Source organism: Mytilus galloprovincialis, chromosome 3 (genome assembly GCF_965363235.1).
Source record: "Mytilus galloprovincialis chromosome 3, xbMytGall1.hap1.1, whole genome shotgun sequence".
Classification (NCBI taxonomy): domain Eukaryota; kingdom Metazoa; phylum Mollusca; class Bivalvia; order Mytilida; family Mytilidae; genus Mytilus; species Mytilus galloprovincialis.
Genome location: NC_134840.1, coordinates 35,284,877 through 35,307,659, shown reverse-complemented (window position 1 = coordinate 35,307,659; position 22,783 = coordinate 35,284,877). Strand labels below are relative to the sequence as shown.

The window sequence follows — 22,783 nt, the reverse complement described above, 5'->3', positions numbered from 1 at the left end:
TCATTTTTCCATATCACCTACTCAGATAGTAACTTCTTGAGTAACTTTTAAGAAACGCAATGTTATTTCGAAAAACATTTAAATGTAAATGTAATTACATTATATATATATATCACAAAAGTAAGAATAACTTTAAGAATTTAAGATTTTTTATTTACATGAGAAGGATTTTTTTTTATATCACAATTTATCCCTAGGGTTATTTAAAACAGGCATGTATTACAGTATGAATTAAAGACCAAATTGAACTTGTTCATAGTCAGTTTTGGATCTCAAATGTTAAAGACCAAATTGAACGTGTCCATAGTCGGTTCTGGATCTCAAATGTTAAAGACCAAATTGAACTTGTCCATGTTCAGTTCTAGATTTCAGATGCTACATTCCGTGTAGTTGATTACTAAAGCTAACACCAGTCCTGCTCCAAGTCCAGGCACCACAATAACCTTTTGTATAGGCCCATTCAAACATGGATTCAATCGACATGCCAGCACCGTGTTCTTGATTGAATTCACCAATTACCATAGGCTTATCAAGTCGAAAGTTGGAAAGTGATTGCTGGAAGGAGAAGTTGACATATCCGATTACCATTACACCGTAAGAGCAGGCGAACACTTTCTGTTTAGAATAGACATTTCTGTTTAAAGGGAGTCTGCATTTAAGTGTTTTTAGTAAATGATTTATCTGAGGAATTTGATTAATTTTTTTTTTAAAGAGCATTCCTTGGAAAAGAAAAAAATAACAAATGCAACAACTACCCAGTGAATTGATGCGTTGTATTCTTTACTTAACCTGTCGAGTTGGATAACATGTACGTCTTTCAAAAGGATGTTCAATACTTACTTTGAAGGGAGATTCGTTTCCAAAATGCTGATGCCAGTCATAGCTGTGCACTTGATAAAATGACAGTGTACCCTTGTGAGTAAAAATAGTAACATTATAGAATTATCAACATATTTATTTGTCGAAGGCAATTATTATTTACAATGTTATAAAATCGTATGTTAAATTATACGGAAAAAAAACCAACTACCATTTTCTTTTATAAAAGCATGACCTCTATAATCAGAAATGAAAAAAAGTTAAGTATCGATGTAGAACCTTCAGATAGCAGAACAAGTTCGGCTATATAAGTTATAAACAGGCAAAAATTAAAATATTTTAAGTTTGACTGTCCCTCTGGTATCTTTCGTCCCTCTTTTAAGAACTCGGTACAATAAGATATATTTTACGCTTTGCTTTCCTCCTGCTTTGACAAGACAGTGATCACTATACAAGTTATGAAATCCCATGGCATCAGTGTCAGCTTTCATGTTCAGGGATCCAACTGTTACCATTGCTCCTGAGTCAACTTCCTTAATAGCTGCTGCTTGCCAGTTCACAAATCTAAATTTTAAGCAAGTCTCATTATACTTAATTTGTGATAATTTTTATGATTCAAACATTTATCCATTCACATAAATATGTCCAATATTTTTTTCAAAGCATTCTCTCAGAATTGTTATTTTTTAATAAAAATAAGATGACTGCTGTCTATAAAAGGCATGTTATTGAAAAAAAATAAAATAAATAAAAGGCATGTTATCCGACATAGCATACTCATCAAGTCGTTTATATTTTTTCGTCCTCCGGCTACAAGCATATTTCAGACGAATTGTGCACATCCTGCTACAAGCATGAAATTTGGCATAGACCTTCCTCAACTATTACTCTTTTATTTCAGATAGGGAGGCATTTGAAAAAAATGTATCACTTCCGGTAAAATTCAAAATGGCGGACATAATACTTTCATCGGCCCAATATCGAAGGCTAGTATGTGAAAAGGTATTATTATCATGCTGCTATAATAATATTTGGTACAAACCTTCGTTATGCACTACTTTTGGATATGTTATATAGATTATATGTCTTTAAAACCCTACTTCCGGAAAAATCAATCATGGCGGACATGGTACTAAAATAAGCTTATTTTTTTAGGGATAGTGATTGAAATGTGTTTTGACGTATTGCTACTATCATTAAATTGTACAGGAATCTTTCTTTGATGCTTCTAAGGGATAAAATGTATAAGACATATGTCTTAAAACCCTTACTTCCGGTAATATTCAAAATGGCGGATATAGAAATATCATTTTTTTATTTTGATATTCAATTTCTTTTCAAAATGTGAAGAAAGTGGGTTTTTTTTGTGGTGGTCATTAAATTTTTGGCCTTAAGTTATCCTCTAAACCACTTATTATGTTCTGTAGTTGATATTTAAATACTAAGTTAACACTTTTGGTAAAAAAAGCAATATGGCGTAAATGTCAAAAGATGAGATGTAGAGTTTTTGTTAGACTGATTAAAACAAAATAAAATTACTAAAGTACTAAAATTTCTTTTAAATTACCACTATTTGGCCAAAAAAAACCGTGTAAATTCCCAGTCACCACCACATGCACACGACGCAGGGCACGGGAGACTTGATTTTCCACATTAACAACAACCGCGGCAACTTTTCTTACAACCACAATGTGCAAGCTTCTGAAAACATGATGAGGCCTCAGAAAGAGTTTTTAAAAGTGAGCCTCTTTGTCCCTTCGACATCCATTAGCGCCTGGACTGGTTAGCATACGAGCCAATGTCAAGCTCGTCCCTAAACACGTGTCTTAGTATATATTACGTTTTGCATACTTGAAAAGACTAGACTTAGTTGAGGGAATAGCCTCAATTAGCCTTCCCTTTTGCGTAAATAGTTATTTCTTACTTTGTTAACCATGCTAACCCCATATAATAAGTTTGTGCGATCTAACAGTAAACACCGGTGATTTAGGCGGATCAATTATCATTCCTTATGTTAAAGTCACATCTTTAAATGCCATCAATGTCTCCCACGCAGTCTCCCCCCTTTCAAGCAAAGAGAAAACCGTATCACAACCGGTAAATACATGGATACATGTGTGATCATGACTCATCGCTAGTGCATTTAAAAGGTCATTGATAGATATTTATACAAAGCTTTTCACCCTCCTGAACACAATCCATAGTTCGTCTACCTCTATGTCACGGAATAGCGAAACAGTAATAACAGCATTATCAGTAACGACTGTTCGAATAATGAATCGTTTAAGTTCGTGTTTCACTGCATCAGACACATGCACCATGCTTCTAGTGTTTGCCTTCTAATGTGAATATGGTGCTTAACTTGGAATACATCACGTAGTGGTTAAGATAGAATATCCTGAACATGTGTTGCTACAACTACCATATGCACCAAAGACTTCATCCACTCTTGTAACAGTTTCATGTTTTTTTCAAGGTAAGGGCATAATACCCTATCAGCATACTCCACCTTGGAACTGTCACAACAGTGGATGTAGGGGAAAGGGAATACATAGAAGAATTTAGGGTCAAAACAAATTGCAAAATTGACAAAGTTTTTTGAGGGATGACGACATTAAGAAAGTACTTTTTAGTTTTTATTCACAGGAGCTTGCTCAATAGATTTTGAGGAAAAGGTTGTTGTAGCAACAAATGCTCAGGATGTTCTGTGTTATACACCACATGATGGTGTTTCAAGTTTATCCCCATGTTAACACGAAGAGGCTTATGCTAGAATCAAGATACATGTGTCTGATGCAGTGATACACAGACTTAACTGAGTCATGACTCGAACAGTCGATACTGATGTTGCTTTCATTGCTGTTTCAATATTCCGTGACATAAGGGCAGACTAACTTTGGCTTGCATTTGGAAGTGGGAAAAGCTTTAGATATATATCTATTCATGACCTTTCAAATGCACGTTTACTTGAAAATGAACTTCGTTGTTGACATGGATGGCGTTTGAAGATGTGACTTTATGATTTAGAATGATGATTGATTAGCCAACATCACCAGATATGGATTTGATAATGTCATTAATAAAACGATACGTGGTTTTGTAGTAAGATCGAACAAACTTATCAGATGGGGTTTACGAAGCAAGGAAAACATGTTTTTGGAAGAGGAAAGACCTATTGATACTGTTTGAACGACTCGGTCTAGTGTTTGTCAGCATGTACAACGTGCAATATACCATGGCGGGTGTGGATGAGTAAAAAGCTTGAAATTGTTTCCTATGCTAACTAGTCCAGACCCTTATGAGGCTATTTTAACGACTCGGTCTAGTTTTTTCAGCATGTAAAACGTGCATATACCATTTCGGGTGTGGATGAGTAACATGCTTGGAATTGGTTCTTATGCTTACTAGTCAAGACGCTTATGAATAGCGAAGAGAAAAATATGATCCATTGGAACCCTTTTGCATGTTTTGGACAACTCTTTGTGAGCCTCTTCACCTTATCAGGAGCTTGTACATTATTGATGTAAGAAACAATAACACGGTCTTCGTAAATGAGGAAAATCAGCTCTCCGATTGTAAATAGATATGTATTTGCGGCCATAAATCAGTAATTTTAAAGATGTTTAGTACTTAAGTGATTTTATTTTATTTTAATCAATCTATCCAAAACTCTACATCGAAGATATGGACTGAGGACTCATCTTTGAAATTTACGCCATATAGGGTTTATTTACCGGAAGTGTTAACTTTGTATTTAAACATTAATTGTATAATAGAATAAGTGATTTAGAGGATAACTTAAAGCCAAAAGTTTAATGACCAGCACAAAAAAAACCCATTTTCTTTACATTTTGAAAAACAGTTGAATATCAAAATAAGATAATGATATTTCCATGTCCGCCATTTTAAATATTACCGGAAGTTAGAGTTTTAAAGACATATGTCTTATACATTGTATCCATTAGCAGCATCAAAGAAAGGTTCCTGCACAATTTAATGATAGTAGCAATACGTCAAAACACATTTCAATCACCCTCCTTAAACATGTTAAAAAATAAGCTTATTTTAGTACAATGTCCGCCATGTTGGATTTTACCGGAAGTAGGGTTTTTAAAGACATCTAATCTATATAATATATCCAAGAGTAGTACATAACAAAGGTTTGTATTAAATATTATTATAGCAGCATGATAAAAACACCTATTTACACACTAGCCTCTGATACTGGGCTGATTGAAGTATGATGTCCGCCATTTTAGATTTTACCGGAAGAGAGACATTTTTTTTAAATGCCTCCCTATCTGAAATAAAAGAGTAATAGTTGAGGAAGGTCTATGCCAAATTTCATGCTTGTAGCAGGATGTGCACAATTTTTCCCAAAGCTGCCGTACTTTACTAATAATGTGCCCTATTCATTTTACACCCACTTTTAACTTAATATAAAAAAAATAATATATTAATTTCTTCACCTGCCGATCTCCTGAGCACTATACAGACGCCCAGCCCATCCTGCTCCAGACCCTGATAAATGTCTTGTGTCAAAACAAGGTTCGGAGCTGCTCTCTCCTGGTTTAAGTTCACCCTCGGGTTCATTCATTATATCCCATCCACCAAGGGCTTTTCATTTTTCAAAGCATTGGCCATCGGTTTGAGAGCATGGTCATTGTATGACTGAAGTTTTGTTGTATCCACTATGAGTCCATTCAGACGGTAATGTGATTTTGAGGCTACTGCAGCATTTCAAAGAGTAAAGAAAATCAGAATGTTATTTTTTTGGGCAGCCTGAAGATAAGTCCTCATGTCACTGATCAATGTATTGTCTATACCAGTTACGTAGCCCTTTTTGTCAAATTGGGATGTAGATGATCCTTCAATATGCAGCCATACTCTTTTTTATTTTAAAATATATTAATAAGAATGAACTTTTAAGCTGTGTTTAGATATCATTATTGGTAACATGCATTATAAAGGTTAAGAAAATCAACTTGTTACATAGTTTAAAAGAGCACTAAATTGTTTTTTTTAGTAACCTAGTTATCACCACCACCAACAGCACTACCTTTTTTACTTACTGACGGAATTTCCACCATGAATCTGAATGCCACTAACATCAAGTCTAGCCTGACATCCTAATAAAATAAAAGTAAAGTTAATTATTATACATAGACGGACAACAAGGTCGAACATCACTAGTGAATAGGTATTTAATGTAAAACAACATGCAGCACCATAAGTTATGAAAATGTTCCTAGAGGATGCACAGATGTTTACCAAAATTGTTTGAAAAAGCTCACAGTACGAGAGCAATTGGACCTTCATGGGCCTTATTCAATGGGGCTAGTATGAAGAGTATTTTAGAGTCAGCTGACTGGTCTACAGATACAACTTTCATCAAGTTTTATTTGAGAAATGTAGATGTTAAGGTTTTATCCTGATGTGTATATAACAGATTGTTTTTAAAATCATAAAAAAACTGATATATTTTTACTGTAATGTGCAGTTCGAAAAAAAAAAAAAAAAGATAAAAAGACTAAAGAAAAGAAGAAAAAATAAAGACATTGTAAATATTGTATAGTGTACAGAAGAATGTTTTTAAAATGAACAAGTGGTATGAAGTAGAGATTATACCCAGGATGAAGAGACGCAGAGCCATAGAAAATTACCCTACCACCAGAGAGGTAAGGCTTTGTAATCTATCCGTATGTATATTTCTCAGGTTGTGAGTAGAAAATGAATGAAATGAAATTCTAAATTTGTTTTCAAATTCAGATTTTATGAATGAAGTTTTCTACTTACCACCTGATAATTACCCACCCAACCTCCCCACGTAATTTTCTATAGTAGTAATAATGTTACTGAAAAATAGAAAAAAACAAAACTGGGGTACAGGTAAAGTAAAGCATGTAGCTGACGTAGTTCCGGTTGGAAGTATCTCCGTCATCTAGATGTTTTATTTTAATTGCGAAGTCTGGACTGGTAAGGAAAGTAAAAATGATTGTTTCGATTGCATTCTTGGCTAAAGTTTTGGGAATAAGATTGGAAACTGAAGTTTTCTTCCTCAGTCAAAATAACCTCCCATCCTTACCGAACTGAACAAAGAAATAACACGACGGGTGCCGTATACGGTGCAGGAAATGTTTACCCTTCCGGAGCACCTGATTTCACTACCGGTTTTTAGAGGATTTCGTTTTGTTTCTTATTCATTATTTATAACTGTTGATGTTAATGTCTTTTGGGTTTAAGAGTCTTTGTTTACTCCTTAGTTTTGATGGTTATTGTCTTTTTACTAACTGTAGATGTCGAGGAAATTCGTTTTTGTTTAATAGTAATTATCATTCACATTAGTGAAAAAAGATTTGATATTGTTAAAATAGATCAAGGTTGTGGAGATGTTTTTTATTGACAATCCTGACTTCTGAGAAGAATGTATGAACCAGAATGCTTAGTTTCTGCATATCAAATTAAATGAATACATTTTAGTTTGGACAGCTTGCTTTTTGCAACTGAAAGTAAATATGAATCTTGTATAAAATGTTTGCTTTTTTTTTGTCTAATTGAGGCCTATTAATGTTACCACATACATCACTAATGCATTTGCCCTATAATACTGGTTGAATATATAGAAGCAGAAAGGATTTGCACTGTTAAAAAATAAAAATAACATGAATTTAAGTGGAATGAAACCAAAACAAAATTTATGGCGTCTTGGAGGAGATAAAACAAAATTAATAGCGTTTTGGAGGAGAGTCATTTGTAGAAAGGAGCTAATGTGGGATCCTTTACATTTCGCCTTCAGGGGCCTGGTTTTCGAAAGTATCTTATGACTAAGACATGTCTTATGATGGTCTTATGACATGTCATAGTCGTAAGATATGTTTTCGAAAGTATCCCAAGTTACAATTTGTCATAACTTTTGTCGTAAAATTAAGACCCCTCGCGACATGACTTATGATGGTCTTATGATTGTCAACTAAAATTTTAATCACTTTTCATGTATAATTTCATGTTAATTGCAATACAAATATTTGTTGTGTTTCTCAGTATGCTAAATAGTAAAGATTTTATTTTTTCAACTACTTGAATTAAAATTTTAATCTCCTGTGACATAAAATTTGGAATTCTTTTTTTACTCCTGGTTTTGTATAATGAATATACATATTATTTCGTTCCTAGTATATTTGACAGTTACTGTACTTTATTAACGGTGCACGGGCATTACGTTAAGCGGGTACTCGATGTACCGAATCTAAAAAGTATTCACAGTTAAATAACAATGCATGTATGATAATACACGAAAGCGAAGTTCAAGATTTATTATATATTACAAACTAAATTTAAACAAATTATCAACTCATATTTCAATTCCTTTTTGCATAAAATTTCATGTTCATTATAATGAAAAAAAAATAATTCGTAAATATTTAGAATTATAATAATTAATATGCTTATACTTTTCATTTTCATTTTTATATTCATCACTTTTTAATCATTATTTAAAATAATAGAAAATAATGTTCCCTTATGACAGTCATAAGAGCATCATAGCTATGACTCTCTTAAGACAGATTTGATTTACATCCTATGACATATCACATGATAGTCATAAGATCATCATAAAATATGTCCTAAGATACTTTCGAAAACCTGGCCCCAGGATTATATGAAAATAAACTCTTGTAAAATGAAGAATCTGAACAGATGAATGAGTAATCAACAAATTGCCTTCAAAGTTAAAGTCAATGGACGGAGGTGGATTTCATCAATGGAAATTTTTCAATTAACCAATTCAATTAATATCCATGAGTCATGCTCACACATACTGATGTATCGCGCTTTGTTAAAGAAAAAATAGGTAAACAATTGCTGTAAGAGACTACCTGATGATGTAAGTAGTACAAGTACAACAACCAACAGCATCCTGCCAGTCTACAAAAACAGAATATGAAAAAAGATAGAAATATCACATAAATTACAAAAATTGTTAAAAAGCATTTCGATCAACTATAACAATGCTTATTTTTGCAACCTTCAATTAAGAAAGGAAAAAATGGCTACCACTGAATATATGTTATGCATTGAATGGTAGGAATAGCCATCTTGTCATCTTATTAATTATTCCTGTTTTCTTACTTCATTATTGTAGATAACTTTTTGGCATACATTTGGCGTAAAACATTACATAGTAAATTTTAGCCAATTGGTATAATAGATCAGTTACATCGCTGGGTTTAAAAAAAACTTTTTTAATGGCTAGAAAGAACGAGGGGTTAAAACAATTTAACGTCGGATTAGCAAGACATAAAGACCGGGGTTCCTCAAGATTGGCGAGACATTAAATAAGAAGTGTCCCTTTCAGTTATAAATTGTTTTTAAAGCAACCTTCTTTGCGCCACGGTCTAACTTTTGATGTATATAATCACACAACATTACTTAGTGATCTGTGTTTAGTTTCTTGTATTTATTCATGGGTATTGTTTCATACACATTCGTTTGGCTATCAGACTGTCAATATAGTTTTGTTCTCCTATTTTACTTATATGAAAATAAACTTATATAAGAAAAATATTCTTGTTTCTTATCCCATTTTTCTATTTCTTGTTTTCTTCACATTACTTTATTCTTGTAGTTATACATATCGAATTCGTTAATAAAATTAGTTAATACAAAGATTGACTCTACTTGCAATTGTCTCCCTGTATATATGCTTATCGTTTCCAGCAAAACTTCATAAAGATGTAATGAGATTAACATTTCTTAACTAAATACGAACACTCTTAACTGAAATAAATTAAAACGGATATGATTGATTTAGGTAACAGTAGTCTACCGATGTTCAAACCACATAAACTATTTAGGAGAAACAAATTAAAGAAAATTGAGGGAATCACAGAACTCTCAAACGAACAAACCAGGATGCGTTAAGAGGGTGACCCTCTCCTTCTATGCATATGTCATCCGCCATGCGCATCTATAATTGTTCAAAATGTACCAATCGAAAATTCGACACAGTCGGTTAAACTATAGATAAGACGTCCATTTTTGTATCTCAAAATATAAGACTGCAAAACCATGTCGATAATAGGTTAAGACAGACATATTGTAGTGGTGTTCCAATTTAAGATGTTGACAATTAAAGTTAGGAAAGGTTGATTTCAGATATGTTTTACAATAACTCTGTTGGGTCAGTATTTGTATGAGGAAAACACCCTAGCTATTGATGTCACTATAGTGTGTAAATGCATGAGTATAACGTATCACTTGAATGAGAATATATAAAGTTGAATACATTTTCTTATTTGCTAAAATCCGTCAATACATCAGTTTGACTAAAGACATTTATGATTGAGTCAAACACTATGATATGAGCAATAGTATTGTTTAAACCTCAAATTACATACACGAAGTCGTGATATTTTTGAATTTAGTAAATATTGGAAGACTTTTTGCAAACGCTTAATTTAATATACCATACCTTCAGCTAGAACACGACGTTTCCGGTCTGAACTTATCAGATTATATCTATACAGATGACCGGTATACAACACGTAGATTTCATTATATCTTATCTATAATATTTATTATATATATACAACTCTTCTAAACATCAACTCAACAATGTTAGATCTGTAAATTTGCTAAAACTATTTTTTTGTTCTTCCCTCGCCGGGATTCGAACCAATGCTACTGAGATGTCGTGACACCAAATCGCCTGCATTGTAGCCGTCCCGCTAGACCACACGACCACCTGGGCTTCATAAAAATGAAGCTTTCGGTGGCCGGGTGTTACCTTTCCACGTCAGTTTCAATCTAGCGTCGTACTACAGTACATGATATATAAGGCATGAAGATGTTATTTCTACAGATCAGCGAAATTATCTATAGTAAAGGATCCTACAAATTAATGTAAGATACAGTCACAGAAAATAATAATATTTATAAGTACGTCTGAACCAGTGACAACTCTGCAACATATTTATCTATTGGATCACCAGCAGTGATTGTGATACATGGCTGTGTACATTCTGTATATACAACTCGTCTAAACATCAACCAGCAATGTTAGATCTGTAAATTTGCTTTCGCAAATTTTTTGTTCTCGTCACCGGGATTCGAACCCATGTTACTGAGATATCGTGACACCAAATCACCTGCACTGTAACCGGCGCGCTAGACCACACGACCACTTTACATATCTTGAGTTCAAATACCAGAGAGGGAAGAAAAATTTGCATTCGCAATTTTGCAGATTTAAAATTGTAGGATTCAGTTCTAAAAACTTGTTTGACCCCGTCAAATGTTCATGTGCCTGATCCAAGCCAGCAACAGTTAACATTGGTTGTTTTTAAGATAAGATATATCTTAATGTTTTATTTGTGAGAGGGAATTTGTGCCGATAACAGTTCTTTTAAAGTATCTGTATATTATTCATGTTACACATTCTTATGCTAAAAATATAATATATTTGTTCCCCCTTAAAAAAAGAAGGGTAGGTAGATAAATACTACGGTGACCGTAATAATTTTGATAAATTACATAAGGTAATGTCTGTATCAAGTCAGGAATACAACAGTTGTTATCCATTCGAATTCGCTAGATGTGTTTGAGCTCTGGATTTTGTCATTTCATTACAATTTCAGCTTTGAATTTTCCTCGGAGTTTTATATTTTTTATATTTTACTTTTTATGATCCTTCAGCATATTAAAGTGTTGTATGCATAACAGTTTTCAAAGGGATGTTCCTTTAATTTCACAATGAAACACAATGTTTTCCAGGTTGACGTTTCATTTTAACATATTGATTTATAGTGGATTGGGAAACAAGTTATTACAACTGATATTAATCCCTTTCCACTTTGCGGGTGCGAGTGTTGCCTTGTAGCGATATTAGCCTGCTATTTTTGAAATCTACAAGGGTGTCTTTTACGTGCAAGAGCTATTGCTCTCCACTAAGCCGGGTCAGCCATTCATCGTTGCAGTTTTAACATGTGTAAAATAGTTAAGCTGATTTCTGGTAAAACGTTGCTAGTATGAAACAAGTGCAGTGCTATTTTTTTTTTATATACATGCATTTAAACCGGTTCTGGTAAGTTTGGTTGAACTTGAAAAAAAAACCCACACACTTGGATTACATTTGTGTTCTATTGTTTCAAGTCATATCAAATCAAAACATTGCACTCGGCACTTCCAATTCAATCATATGTCTACTGAGACTTAACGTCATAAATTGGGAAATTTAAATGCACAACTGGTTTGTCTTAGTTGACAGCATAGTATAAAGGTATAACAAAACTAACGAACTCCAAAACAGTGGAGGATCCAAAAAGGGAGTGGTATCCTGTTATTGAAAGTCTATTAAACGGACAGAATCAAACGAGTGTAAAACAACTGTTATAGTCCTATTTTGGTACAGGCTTTTTTCGAAGAATGATGCATTAAACCTCCAATTATAGCTAGCAAAACCTCCCACTTGCATGGAAGTTATGTATAGTTCCGTTTTATTGACAACATTGGATGAGCAACTCTAACAGACATAATAGGTTAATACGATAATTATTGGGATCCATCCACCAAAACTGTGTAATCATATAACTGACACAGACATACATCACAATTGACTAAAACATTTAAATAAACATACAAATAAATTTAGCAAAAACGCCAACCTATTCTTTATTCTTCTCTTAACTGTCCGGCATCTCTCTTCTTTTGTAGTCTAATTCAGGTAAGCAACTTAATTTAAACAACTATGAGCATGTGTAGAAAACAATTTACAGTGAAAATTTCAATGCATCACCTGTTCATTCTGGCATTTTTGCAGTATTTAAAGATATGAATTATGACCCAAAAAAAATCATCTAGTTTTATTTACCGAGCGTTACACAATCTGCCTAAAAATTCGCGGAAAATTCAAAACGGGAAGTTCCTCTTCAAATAGCAATATCAAAAATCTCAAACACACTAAACGAATGGATAACAAAGATCTGTCATCTTCCTGGCTTTAACCTGATCATATAGATAGCTAAACTTCTTACCTGTAAGACAGTTGCATACAATTCTATTATATTGACAACAATGTGTGAATAAAACAAATAAGTAAAAATGTTAAAAATAGGGGTACAACAGTCAACATAGTGTTATAATTTTAATAACCCCGTTAAAAGCCCTTAGACAACACATTTCGTTTAGAATTTACATAAATAAAGTCACAAGTTCTGTAACGTAGGGCAAGGACAAAGCAGCTTAAATATTGAGATTAGTCATAATAAGTGTGGTGTAAATACACTAATTATGAAATAACGGGTAGTGTTAACAGGTTGATCTATTAAAAAGGGGCACATTCAAATTTTTTTGATAAATGATACATTCTACTGCCTTAAATTATGATATCAACCATTTGCAGCCATGGCAAAATTGAGAAAATGTCATTTCATCGTTCATATCTTTCAATGTTTGTAGGTTTGAAAAGGCAACACAACTAATAACTGATATTTAATGTATATACAGACCCATAGTTGACCTGCATATGCATTGTGACCTTTTTGCAACACCCAGTACCGCTCTGTTTAGAGTTCCCTCTGATTTTAATATTTACCTTCTTAAATGAGGATACAATATTTGAACTCAATAAAGTATTGATGTCTTTAATACATATTCGTTTCTGAATGTATAAAAACTGTCTAACTGCATTTTGAAGGCTTACATGGTTGTAAAAACACAAATTACATGATACATATATTAAAATAAGGAGATGTGGTATGATTACCATAATTTTTCAAATGAAGTATATGTTTGTTTTCAAGCGACATTCATTACAAAAGCTTACCACAAGGAATTCATTATCCGATTTTTTTTATGAGATTTTATTATTCATTCCTTTTTATATACGCAGTCAATGAGTAACCAGTTCAGCACTTCATAAAAATCGGACATTTTATATAGAGTTTTAATTAAAGACCAAAATTAACTTGTCCGTGGTCAGTTCTAGATTTCAGATGCTGTATTCCGCGTAGTTGATTATTCCAGCTGACATCAGTCCTGCTCCAAGTCCAGGCCCCAGAATAACCTTTGGTATATGCCCATTCAAACATGGATTCACTCGACATGCCAGCCCCGTGTTCTTGATTGAATTCACCTATTACCATAGGCTTTTTAAGTCGGAAGTTGGAAAAGGAATGCTGGAAAAGAAAATTATTTGGCCTTTTTAAATTTGTGGTTGATTCGAGCGTCACTGATGAGTTTTTTGTAGACGAAACGCGCGTCTGGCGTATATACAAAATTTAGTCCTGGTATCTATAATGACTTTATTAACATATTGAATATCCTTGCTCCCAAATACTAAGAACAGCCTTTTCTGTTCGTTCTGAAAATTTCTATTGAAAGCAGTGACAGTGTCATTGTTCCTCATTATTAAATTTTATCTAATGGTTTACAAAAAATGGTCCATGTTACAAGATATCTCTATTGGAAAAAAGAAATCAAATAGTGCAGGCGACATATTATTGTATTCTTTTATAAACTGAATGAGTTTGATTCAAGACAAAAACATACTTTTGCAAACAACATAGTGAATTATGAATACTAGTACTTACTTTGAAAGGAGATTCATTCCCAAAATGATTTTGCCAGTCGTAGGTATGTACTTGATAAAATGATAGAGTACCCTGTTGAGTAATAATGGTTAAATCTTAAAATTATTTAAATGAATTATGTTTGTTGAAGGCAAGTTTGTGCTTACAAAAAGAAGATGTGGTATGATTTCCGATGATACAACTCTCCACAAGAGACCAAATGACACAGAAATTAACAATTATATGTCACCGTTCAGCCTTCAACAGTGAACAAAGCCCATATCACATAGTCAACTATAAAAGTCCCTGAAATGACCAATGTAAAACAATTCAAACGATAAAACTATCGGTCTGATGAATACAAATAGAAATACATCTAACAAAAACACAGAGAGAATGTGGCCGGGTACTGTTATATCCCAACAACAAAAACACACTAATTACTGAGAGTACTCGCAGTTACTGGCAGCTATTTCGTAGCCAATAACAACTAATAATAATATTAAAAAAATCATGCTTCTAGGACTAAATGTTTAAATGTTATAAATGATAAGTGTCGCATGTCGAATAATACGAAATATTACATGTTACATTTTTATAAAATCATATTAACAGAAATGTAAAGTAGCTATTTATAATCTACAGACATATTCAAAATTGGAAAACAAGATCAGACAGTAAAAGTTTGAACCCGGAAAAGTTAACAATTTGTTTAGAAATTGGTATAATCAGGTATTTACGCTTTGTTTCCCTCCTGCCTTGACAAGACAGTGATCACTATACAAGTTATGAAACCCCATGGCATCAGTGTCAGCTTTCATGTTCCAGGATCCAACTGTAACCATTGCTCCTGGGTCAACTTCCTTGATAGCTGCTGCTTGCCAGTTCACAAATCTAAATTTTAAGCAAGTATCATTACAAATAGTTTTTAATATTTTTTTTACAATTTTACACAATAATCAAGGTAATAATATATCATAAAAAATGGTACCGTTAATGTCATAAGTGTCTAAGAGCTAAAACATGTTCACTTAAGTGATGATTAAACAGGTATAATCCGGTCCCTATCACAGGCATAGCTTTTTTCAACCAGTAGATTACTGTTGTGTCATCTTCTATAACACGAGCAACACGAGGGGTGCCACATTTGGAGCAGTACTACCCTCAATTTCTGGTGGGTTTCGTTTTGCTTAGTCTTTAGTTATCTATGTTGTGTCTTGTGTACTATTGATTTTCTGTTTTATCTGTTTTAGAAATGGCGTTATCAGTTTTATATATTTTATCTATGAGTCCCTCTTGTATCGTTCGTCACTCTTCCATACTTTGCCCTATTTTTCTTATTCAACATTGATGTTCCCTTTAAAAAGAAAAGAAGTATCAATCAGAATTATATGTTTTATTAACCTGCCAATCTCCTGAGCACTATACAGATGTCCAGCCCATCCTGCTCCAGATCCTGATAAATGTCTTGTGTCAAAGCAAGGTTCGGAGCTGCTTTCTCCTGGTTTAATTTCACCCTCGGGTTCATTCATTATATCCCATCCACCTAAGGCCTTTTCATTTTTCAAAGCGTTAGCCATTGGTTTGAGAGCATGGTCTATGTATGACTGAAGTTTTCGTGTATCAACCATGAGTCCATTTAGACGATAATGTGTACTCTGTTTTACGGCACCGTTCCAGAGAGTAAAGAAGATTAAAATATTATGTCTCTGGGCAGCATGAAGATAAGCCCTCATGTCACTGATCAATGCATTGTCTATACCAGTAACGTAGCCATTGTTGTCAAACTCGGGTGTTGATTCCCCTTCAATATGCAGCCACACTCCTATTCATTTTAGATTTTCAAAATTAGTATATCGTGAACCAAAGTTATATTAAACATTCTTCATATGTAAAGTAAAAAAAATTAAAAAAAACATTGGCAATTTATATCATACCCCTCTTTCACATATTATAAAAGAGCACTTCAAAAGTAAATACCAACTTAACATATTAAAAAAAGAAGATGTGTTATGATTGCCAATGAGACAACTGTCCACAAGAGACCAAAATGACATAGACATTAACAACTACAGGTCACTGTACGGCCTTCAAAAATGAGCAAAGCCCATACCGCATAGTCAGCGATAAAAGGATTCGATATGACAATGTTAAACAATTCAAACAAGAAAACTAATGGCCTTATTTATATATAAAAAATGGAACGCAAAACAAATATGTAACACATAAACAAACGACAACCACTGAATTACAGGCTCCTGACTTGGGACAGGTACATACATCAATAATGCGGCAGGGTTAAACATAGTTCCTTTCAAATAATTACAATTTACAAAAATATCAGGTAGCACAATATAAAGATTTTATACCTCCAATTCCCCAGTTTCAAAATGCTGTGTCTTTCTTTGTAATGCATGAAAATTTATAAAAGTGGTATTTATGGATAGCTAACAGATTACTCTTTCAAATTAATGCAATGTTAGTACTATACAACAATAATGTAATCAATTATAATGTAAACTGTGTCTACAAAATTTTACAAGAAATTTCCACTTTCAATTGAAATTAGCTGCTCCATGGATATCCTGAGAGGGTTGATTTTATTATATGTTGTTCCAAGAGCCATTATCTACAAAAGGGTGTCTCAGATTTTGTATAGAATGTATTGATAACATTTTACACCTAATCAAATATTATCTACTTTTATGTGGTAAGGATGTTTACACTAATTAGAGATTTATGAGAGAATGGAATACGATAGCGATAATTTAAGACACCATTTTGTAGCTCCTGCTGTGTTGATTAATATTTCGTTGAAATTTCCTATATAGTTATAAAGATGATAGAGCTAAATTCATTCTAGTGAACTGACAAAATTTTGCAATTAATTGCATAATAATTGAATTTGTAATGAATGCATAACAAAATATTGCATTCATTTAGAGGATTAATCTTCTATCTATCTATATATACCTCTTTTGTTAATTTAAATGCAGTCTTAAGAAAGTAACAGCATTTTAAAGGTTGGAGATAGGAAGTTAAAAAATCTTTGTATTGTGCTACCTTAAGATTACAGCAATTGCATTGTTAAGTAAAATTAAAACAATATATATATTTAAACAAAACAGTTGGATGACATAGTTATTACCACCAACGATAATAACAGCACCCCCTATTCCACTTACTGACAGAATTTCCACCATGGCTCTGTATGTCACTCAGTGTCGATTCAAACGTTGATTTTCCTTTGCTGTACTGGTTATGGCCAAAGTCGCGTGCATAGTTGACCCACGCTTGATTGGCACCAGATAGAAATATGTGATGTCCGTTGTAATTAAGATTGGTCCCACTAACACTCAGTCTGGCTTGACATCCTTAAAAAATAGTAGCAAATAAAAGTTAGAAAAAGCTAGACAAAAAAATAAATAAATAGAAAAACTTTAAAAGTCGTGATGTAGATAGAGGAATTAGTTCTTCAATAATTATATATAAAACTGAAATCGTCTGATAAACACTTTTCTGTTTGTCCTTCTATGCCTTTTAAGGTAGCACAATACAAAGATTTTGTCACTCCCAATCATATAACTTTAAACTGATGTAATTCATTTCATCCTTCTTTATATTTTATAAATGAGGTACCAAAAGAAAGATTAATCTTTCAAATTGTGATAATTTCATTATGACATAATTATTACATTATTAATTATTATGTAATTATATGCTACTAGTATATTGTGATGTCCACACTTGAATGAATTTAGCTTCTTTGTTCTTCATAACATTCCAAAATATTTTATACATTCTTGTACAACACAGCTTGACCTCCAAAACTGTGTCTCAGATTTCCAAAAACATCAAAAGAACAAATTTTATACCCAATTGAATTTAGTGGTCTCTTATGAATTGATGTTGCAAACTTCATTGAAGATTTATGAGAGAATGAAATACAATAGGAAAAATCTGAGACACAGTTTTGGAGGTCAAACTGTGTTGTGCAAGAATCTATAAAATATTTTGGGATGCTATGAATAACAAAGAAGCTAAATTCATTCAAGTATAGACATCAAAATATGGCAACTTATTACATAACAATTAATGATGTAATAATTATGTCATAATGAAATTATCACAATTTGAAAGATTAATCCTTCTTCTTTCTTTTGGTACCTCATTTATAAAATTTAAGAAAGATGAGTGGAATTACATCAGTTTTAAGATGTCTGATTGGGGATGAAAAATCTTTGTATTGTGCTACCTTAAGTCTGTGCTTTTCGTTTGAATCTTATTTTGTAGAATAATTAATTAAATGAAGATAAGATTATTTGAAATCATTAAAAAAATTATCTTATATAAGTTTGACTAGATGGCTTAACGAATAATAATTGTAACTCAAGTCGTTCGTTTTGAAAAACAAAGCTGTAGAAGATATTAATTTCTATTGATATGTTATAACCAAAGGTAGTCATTTTGGGGCCTTTAAAGCTTATTTTATACAGTGTAATGGTTGTTAGTTAATACAGATAGTGTTCATGAGATTTGATAACCTGCTGAAACTATGTTGTAAAAAAAACCAGTTTGTTTCAACAATCTAAATCAGTTCACAGAACACACACCTTTCTTATAAATCTTGTATGAACTTTGCTTTAGTCGTTATCTATATATTGAAATGCTCAGCATTATAAACTAGATTTATTTTTGTGACCTTTAAAGGATATGCCTCTTCCAATATGATTTATATTGCAACTAGTTGTGTTAATTTCCTAACTAAAGTAACACAGCTATACTCTGTGCAATGTCAATTGTATCATGGAAATTGTTTTCTACAATAAGGGGAATAAGTTTCAGCAGGTTATTAAATACCATGAAAACTATCTGTATTAGGTAACAACCATTAAACGGAAGGAAATAATCTTTAAAGTACCCCAAAATGACAACCTTAAAGGATGAAAATAAGTGTGAAATTAGATTTACAATTTCAATAGCTATCAATGTATTAATTTATGTTGCAGTATGAAAACAATATTAGGGTAGTGTGAGAAAAATATAAACTTTTTTGTATTCGGCGTGAAACTGGGAAGAGCTCAGTAGAACCTCGCCCTTCCCCAGTTTCTCAGCCTCATTCATTTTTTATTTATATTTATTCAGACATTGACCTAATAATGTATATTCATTGGCACATAAAACACTGATTCAATTGTCATATTGTTTGCATAGAAAAAGAAAGCATTCGAATGTTTTAATATGTATAAACAACACATATTAAAGCGAGAAATAAATGGCGGCTTGGATATATTTCTAGAAGGGAAATGTTTCCCCAAATTAGAGATTAAGACTTAAGGTTCGGATAAAAAAAGGAAAAATTTGCAGAGATAAATTAATCATTAATGATGCTTTACAAGTAAAAGTCGGTTGGGGTCGCATCTATTAAAATGTTATATCATGTAATGGACAACCTGTTGATGCAAATAGTACAGCTAAAGCAGTCAACAACATTCTGCTAATCTACAATATAAAAATACAGGCAGGTATTACGCAAAATACAAAAAATTGTTAAAAAAGTATTTCGATGAAATGTTACAATTATCCATTCTTCATCCCTTACATGAAAAAAAGCAAGATATAAACATAAGAATGTATGTTATATATGAGAGCAAAATAAACCGTCTATGCATGCTTCCTAGTAAGGTTCCCTGTTTCTAACTACAATATTGTAGAGTGCTTTTTGTCTAAATTGTTAAACAAGAAAAGACACTGATAAATACTTTATTAATCCTTATTAAGAGTTTGATTCCTTATCCGGATTTAAGCTGGATTTTCGAGTGCAGTCAGATAAATACCGTTAATACTATTTTAAAAACAAGGATATTAATCCAAAACATAACAAAATATCCACTCGTCCACTGTAGCCTAAATAAACTCAAACACTTCATAGTTTACACCATAAGAAAGAATTGAATCAGGATGTTATGTATACGTAATGGAATGACAGTTCGCATCACAGATCTAGAAAATGGTTAGTATCCAGTAACAATAATTTTCTATTATAGTAAAGTACTTCATACTTATCTAGTTGGTGACTACAAGTTTCAATATTCCCTAATTCAGTATACAATTTCTCTTTTCAAAATCCTAGATCGCATTAGTTGTTATAGTGCTTGAAATAACATGAACGTTTAGTCAAATTTGAACGAGGAAGTAAAACATATGTGGTAACATGCTTATTTTGGATAAAGAGAACCAACAAGTCAACTAATGAAGAGAAGGGTTAGTTTGACTGTGCAGGATGTATAGTTATAAATAATTAAAAAAAAAACAACCCCAAAAAACACACACATCGCTTCAACTTTAAATCCAAAAATAAATTTTACCGTATTTTATAATGACACTCGTATGTTCCGTTCATACAACACTATCACATAATCCTCATTTGATACAGAGAAATTAATTTAGTTTGAAACCAGTTTTGCATTGTCAGTGAATGAGTTTGAATGTCCCTCTGGTATCTTTCGCCCGTCTTTAAGATATTACTGTATCCCCTCTATATAGAAATATATGACTTATGCTTTAACTGAACACACAAAGAAACAAGTAAAACCATTTAAATTTTAAAACTAAAGACTAGCATAATGAATTCAATAATCAGACACTAGTCAACCGATGTTCAAATCAAATAAATAAGAAAAAAAAATTAGGTTTCAAGAGCGTATGGTTAGCCTTGCTATGCATGTATCAATAGCCATGTGAATACACACTCAATGTAAATGTATAGATCCAAATGTGACACAATCGGTAAGATTTCAGATAAGACGACTATTCTGGTATTTAAAGATTTGATACTTCGAAGATATGTCGTTCTTGAATTGAGACACAGTCATATCGTATCGGTCAACCAGTTCGTGATGGTGATACATAACCCTTTCTGTTTCCCATACCAACTCTGTCAGAGAAGGTTTTATTGATACAACACACCCATTATAATAATGTGCGTTTAGTGTGAACATGCACGAACGAGAAAGAGAATATACAACCTCAGTTCTAAGCTCTAATGCAATAATTAAAGGTTTGTGTTTATGTCCTTTTAATACAACGTTTTGCCAAACATTCTTTAATGATATCAGTTTTGACGAACACAATTTAGTCATATGTTAAGATATCAGACACCTCAAAAACAACACATAAATACTGTAAAATTTAGTAAATGTGATACTATTTGGATTAAGATTTGACAAGTGATACAAATTCCTGTACTTTTTCTTGGCATTAATACAATTGCACATTGTATGCATCACTAACAAATTAACGACTCATCATAAACAACAGGCTTAAAATAAGTTGCTTCAGAGGTGCTTTTCGTCTACAAAAAGACTCATCAATATCGCAAAAATAGTTTAAAAAAAATAATTAAAAGAGTAAATAATGTACGATGTTCAAGAGCATTTTAGGACCCCAAATTCCGAAAGGTTAGGCTTATTAATGCTAAAGTAATATTTTCCGTGAGTAGAAAATCATTCAGAAGAAAAACATTTAAAAAAACAATGTTGGTCAATACTTGAAAATTTGACATGTCTTACCTACTGCTAGAACATGAGCCTACAAAGTTTCTGGTCTAAGGTAATCAGATTATATATTTATAAATGACCGGTTTACCACACACACGAAATTCCATTAGAACTTATCTATAAACCATGTATGTTTAGATTTAATAAAAGGGGAACTTAAACAAAGATACAGGCTTTAAATTCAAAACATTAGCTTTTTGCATTAGACGCACGTTGCGTCTAGGCAATATTCATTAGGAATAATATATGCATTATAAGTAAAAACACCACATTACAGACGTATGCCAAAAATTTTAATGATGCAAGAGCAGAACGTAAACATGTTCTATTTGAAACATATCAAAATCATGGGTTTTAGGGAGGTTTTCTTTCAGGTTTTTCCTATTCTTTAGATGCATAATTTCATTCCAAATTTGAATCTAGATTTGCCTGCTCATTTTTCAAATGCTAATTTCATTCTAGGCCATATTTCATTGGAACATATTTCGTTTAACATACCTGGATATTTATTTAGTTATCAAGTTTCGTTATAAATTTATATAGCTATATTGGTAGTAAATGTTTCAATTTTCTCCTCTTTGGAGACGAAAAAAACAAACTAATCGGAGTTTTAGACATAAGATAAAAAAAAAAAAAATAAACATATCAAATAATTTTACCAGTCTCTGCGAGTAAGCTCAATGTATGTGATGCGCAATTACACAATTCATACTATGTAGTAATATGGTATTTACTGTGGAATCAAGATGTAGATTTCAAACACGTATTTGATAAAAAGTCATGAAAATTATAAACGCTATTGTCTGTTGCTATAACTTTCTACAGATAAAGAACTTT

General features: G+C 32.4%; 1 protein-coding gene and 1 pseudogene across 1 annotated transcript; both read right to left on the bottom strand.

Annotated features, from left to right (window-relative positions):
- Positions 1 to 186: 186 nt before the first annotated feature.
- On the bottom strand, positions 187 to 5,909 carry LOC143066248 (mannan endo-1,4-beta-mannosidase-like; annotated as a pseudogene).
- Positions 5,910 to 13,753: 7,844 nt separating this feature from the next.
- Positions 13,754 to 22,066, bottom strand: LOC143067794 (mannan endo-1,4-beta-mannosidase). The gene is made up of 7 exons (XM_076241332.1): positions 21,959 to 22,066; positions 19,841 to 19,889; positions 17,573 to 17,761; positions 15,792 to 16,212; positions 15,128 to 15,281; positions 14,409 to 14,480; positions 13,754 to 13,994 (listed from the first exon to the last, which is right to left on the bottom strand). Exons 2-7 carry the CDS (start codon positions 19,878 to 19,880, stop codon positions 13,767 to 13,769), a joined length of 1,104 nt encoding a protein of 367 aa, XP_076097447.1. The 5' UTR covers positions 19,881 to 19,889; positions 21,959 to 22,066; the 3' UTR covers positions 13,754 to 13,766.
- Positions 22,067 to 22,783: the final 717 nt, after the last annotated feature.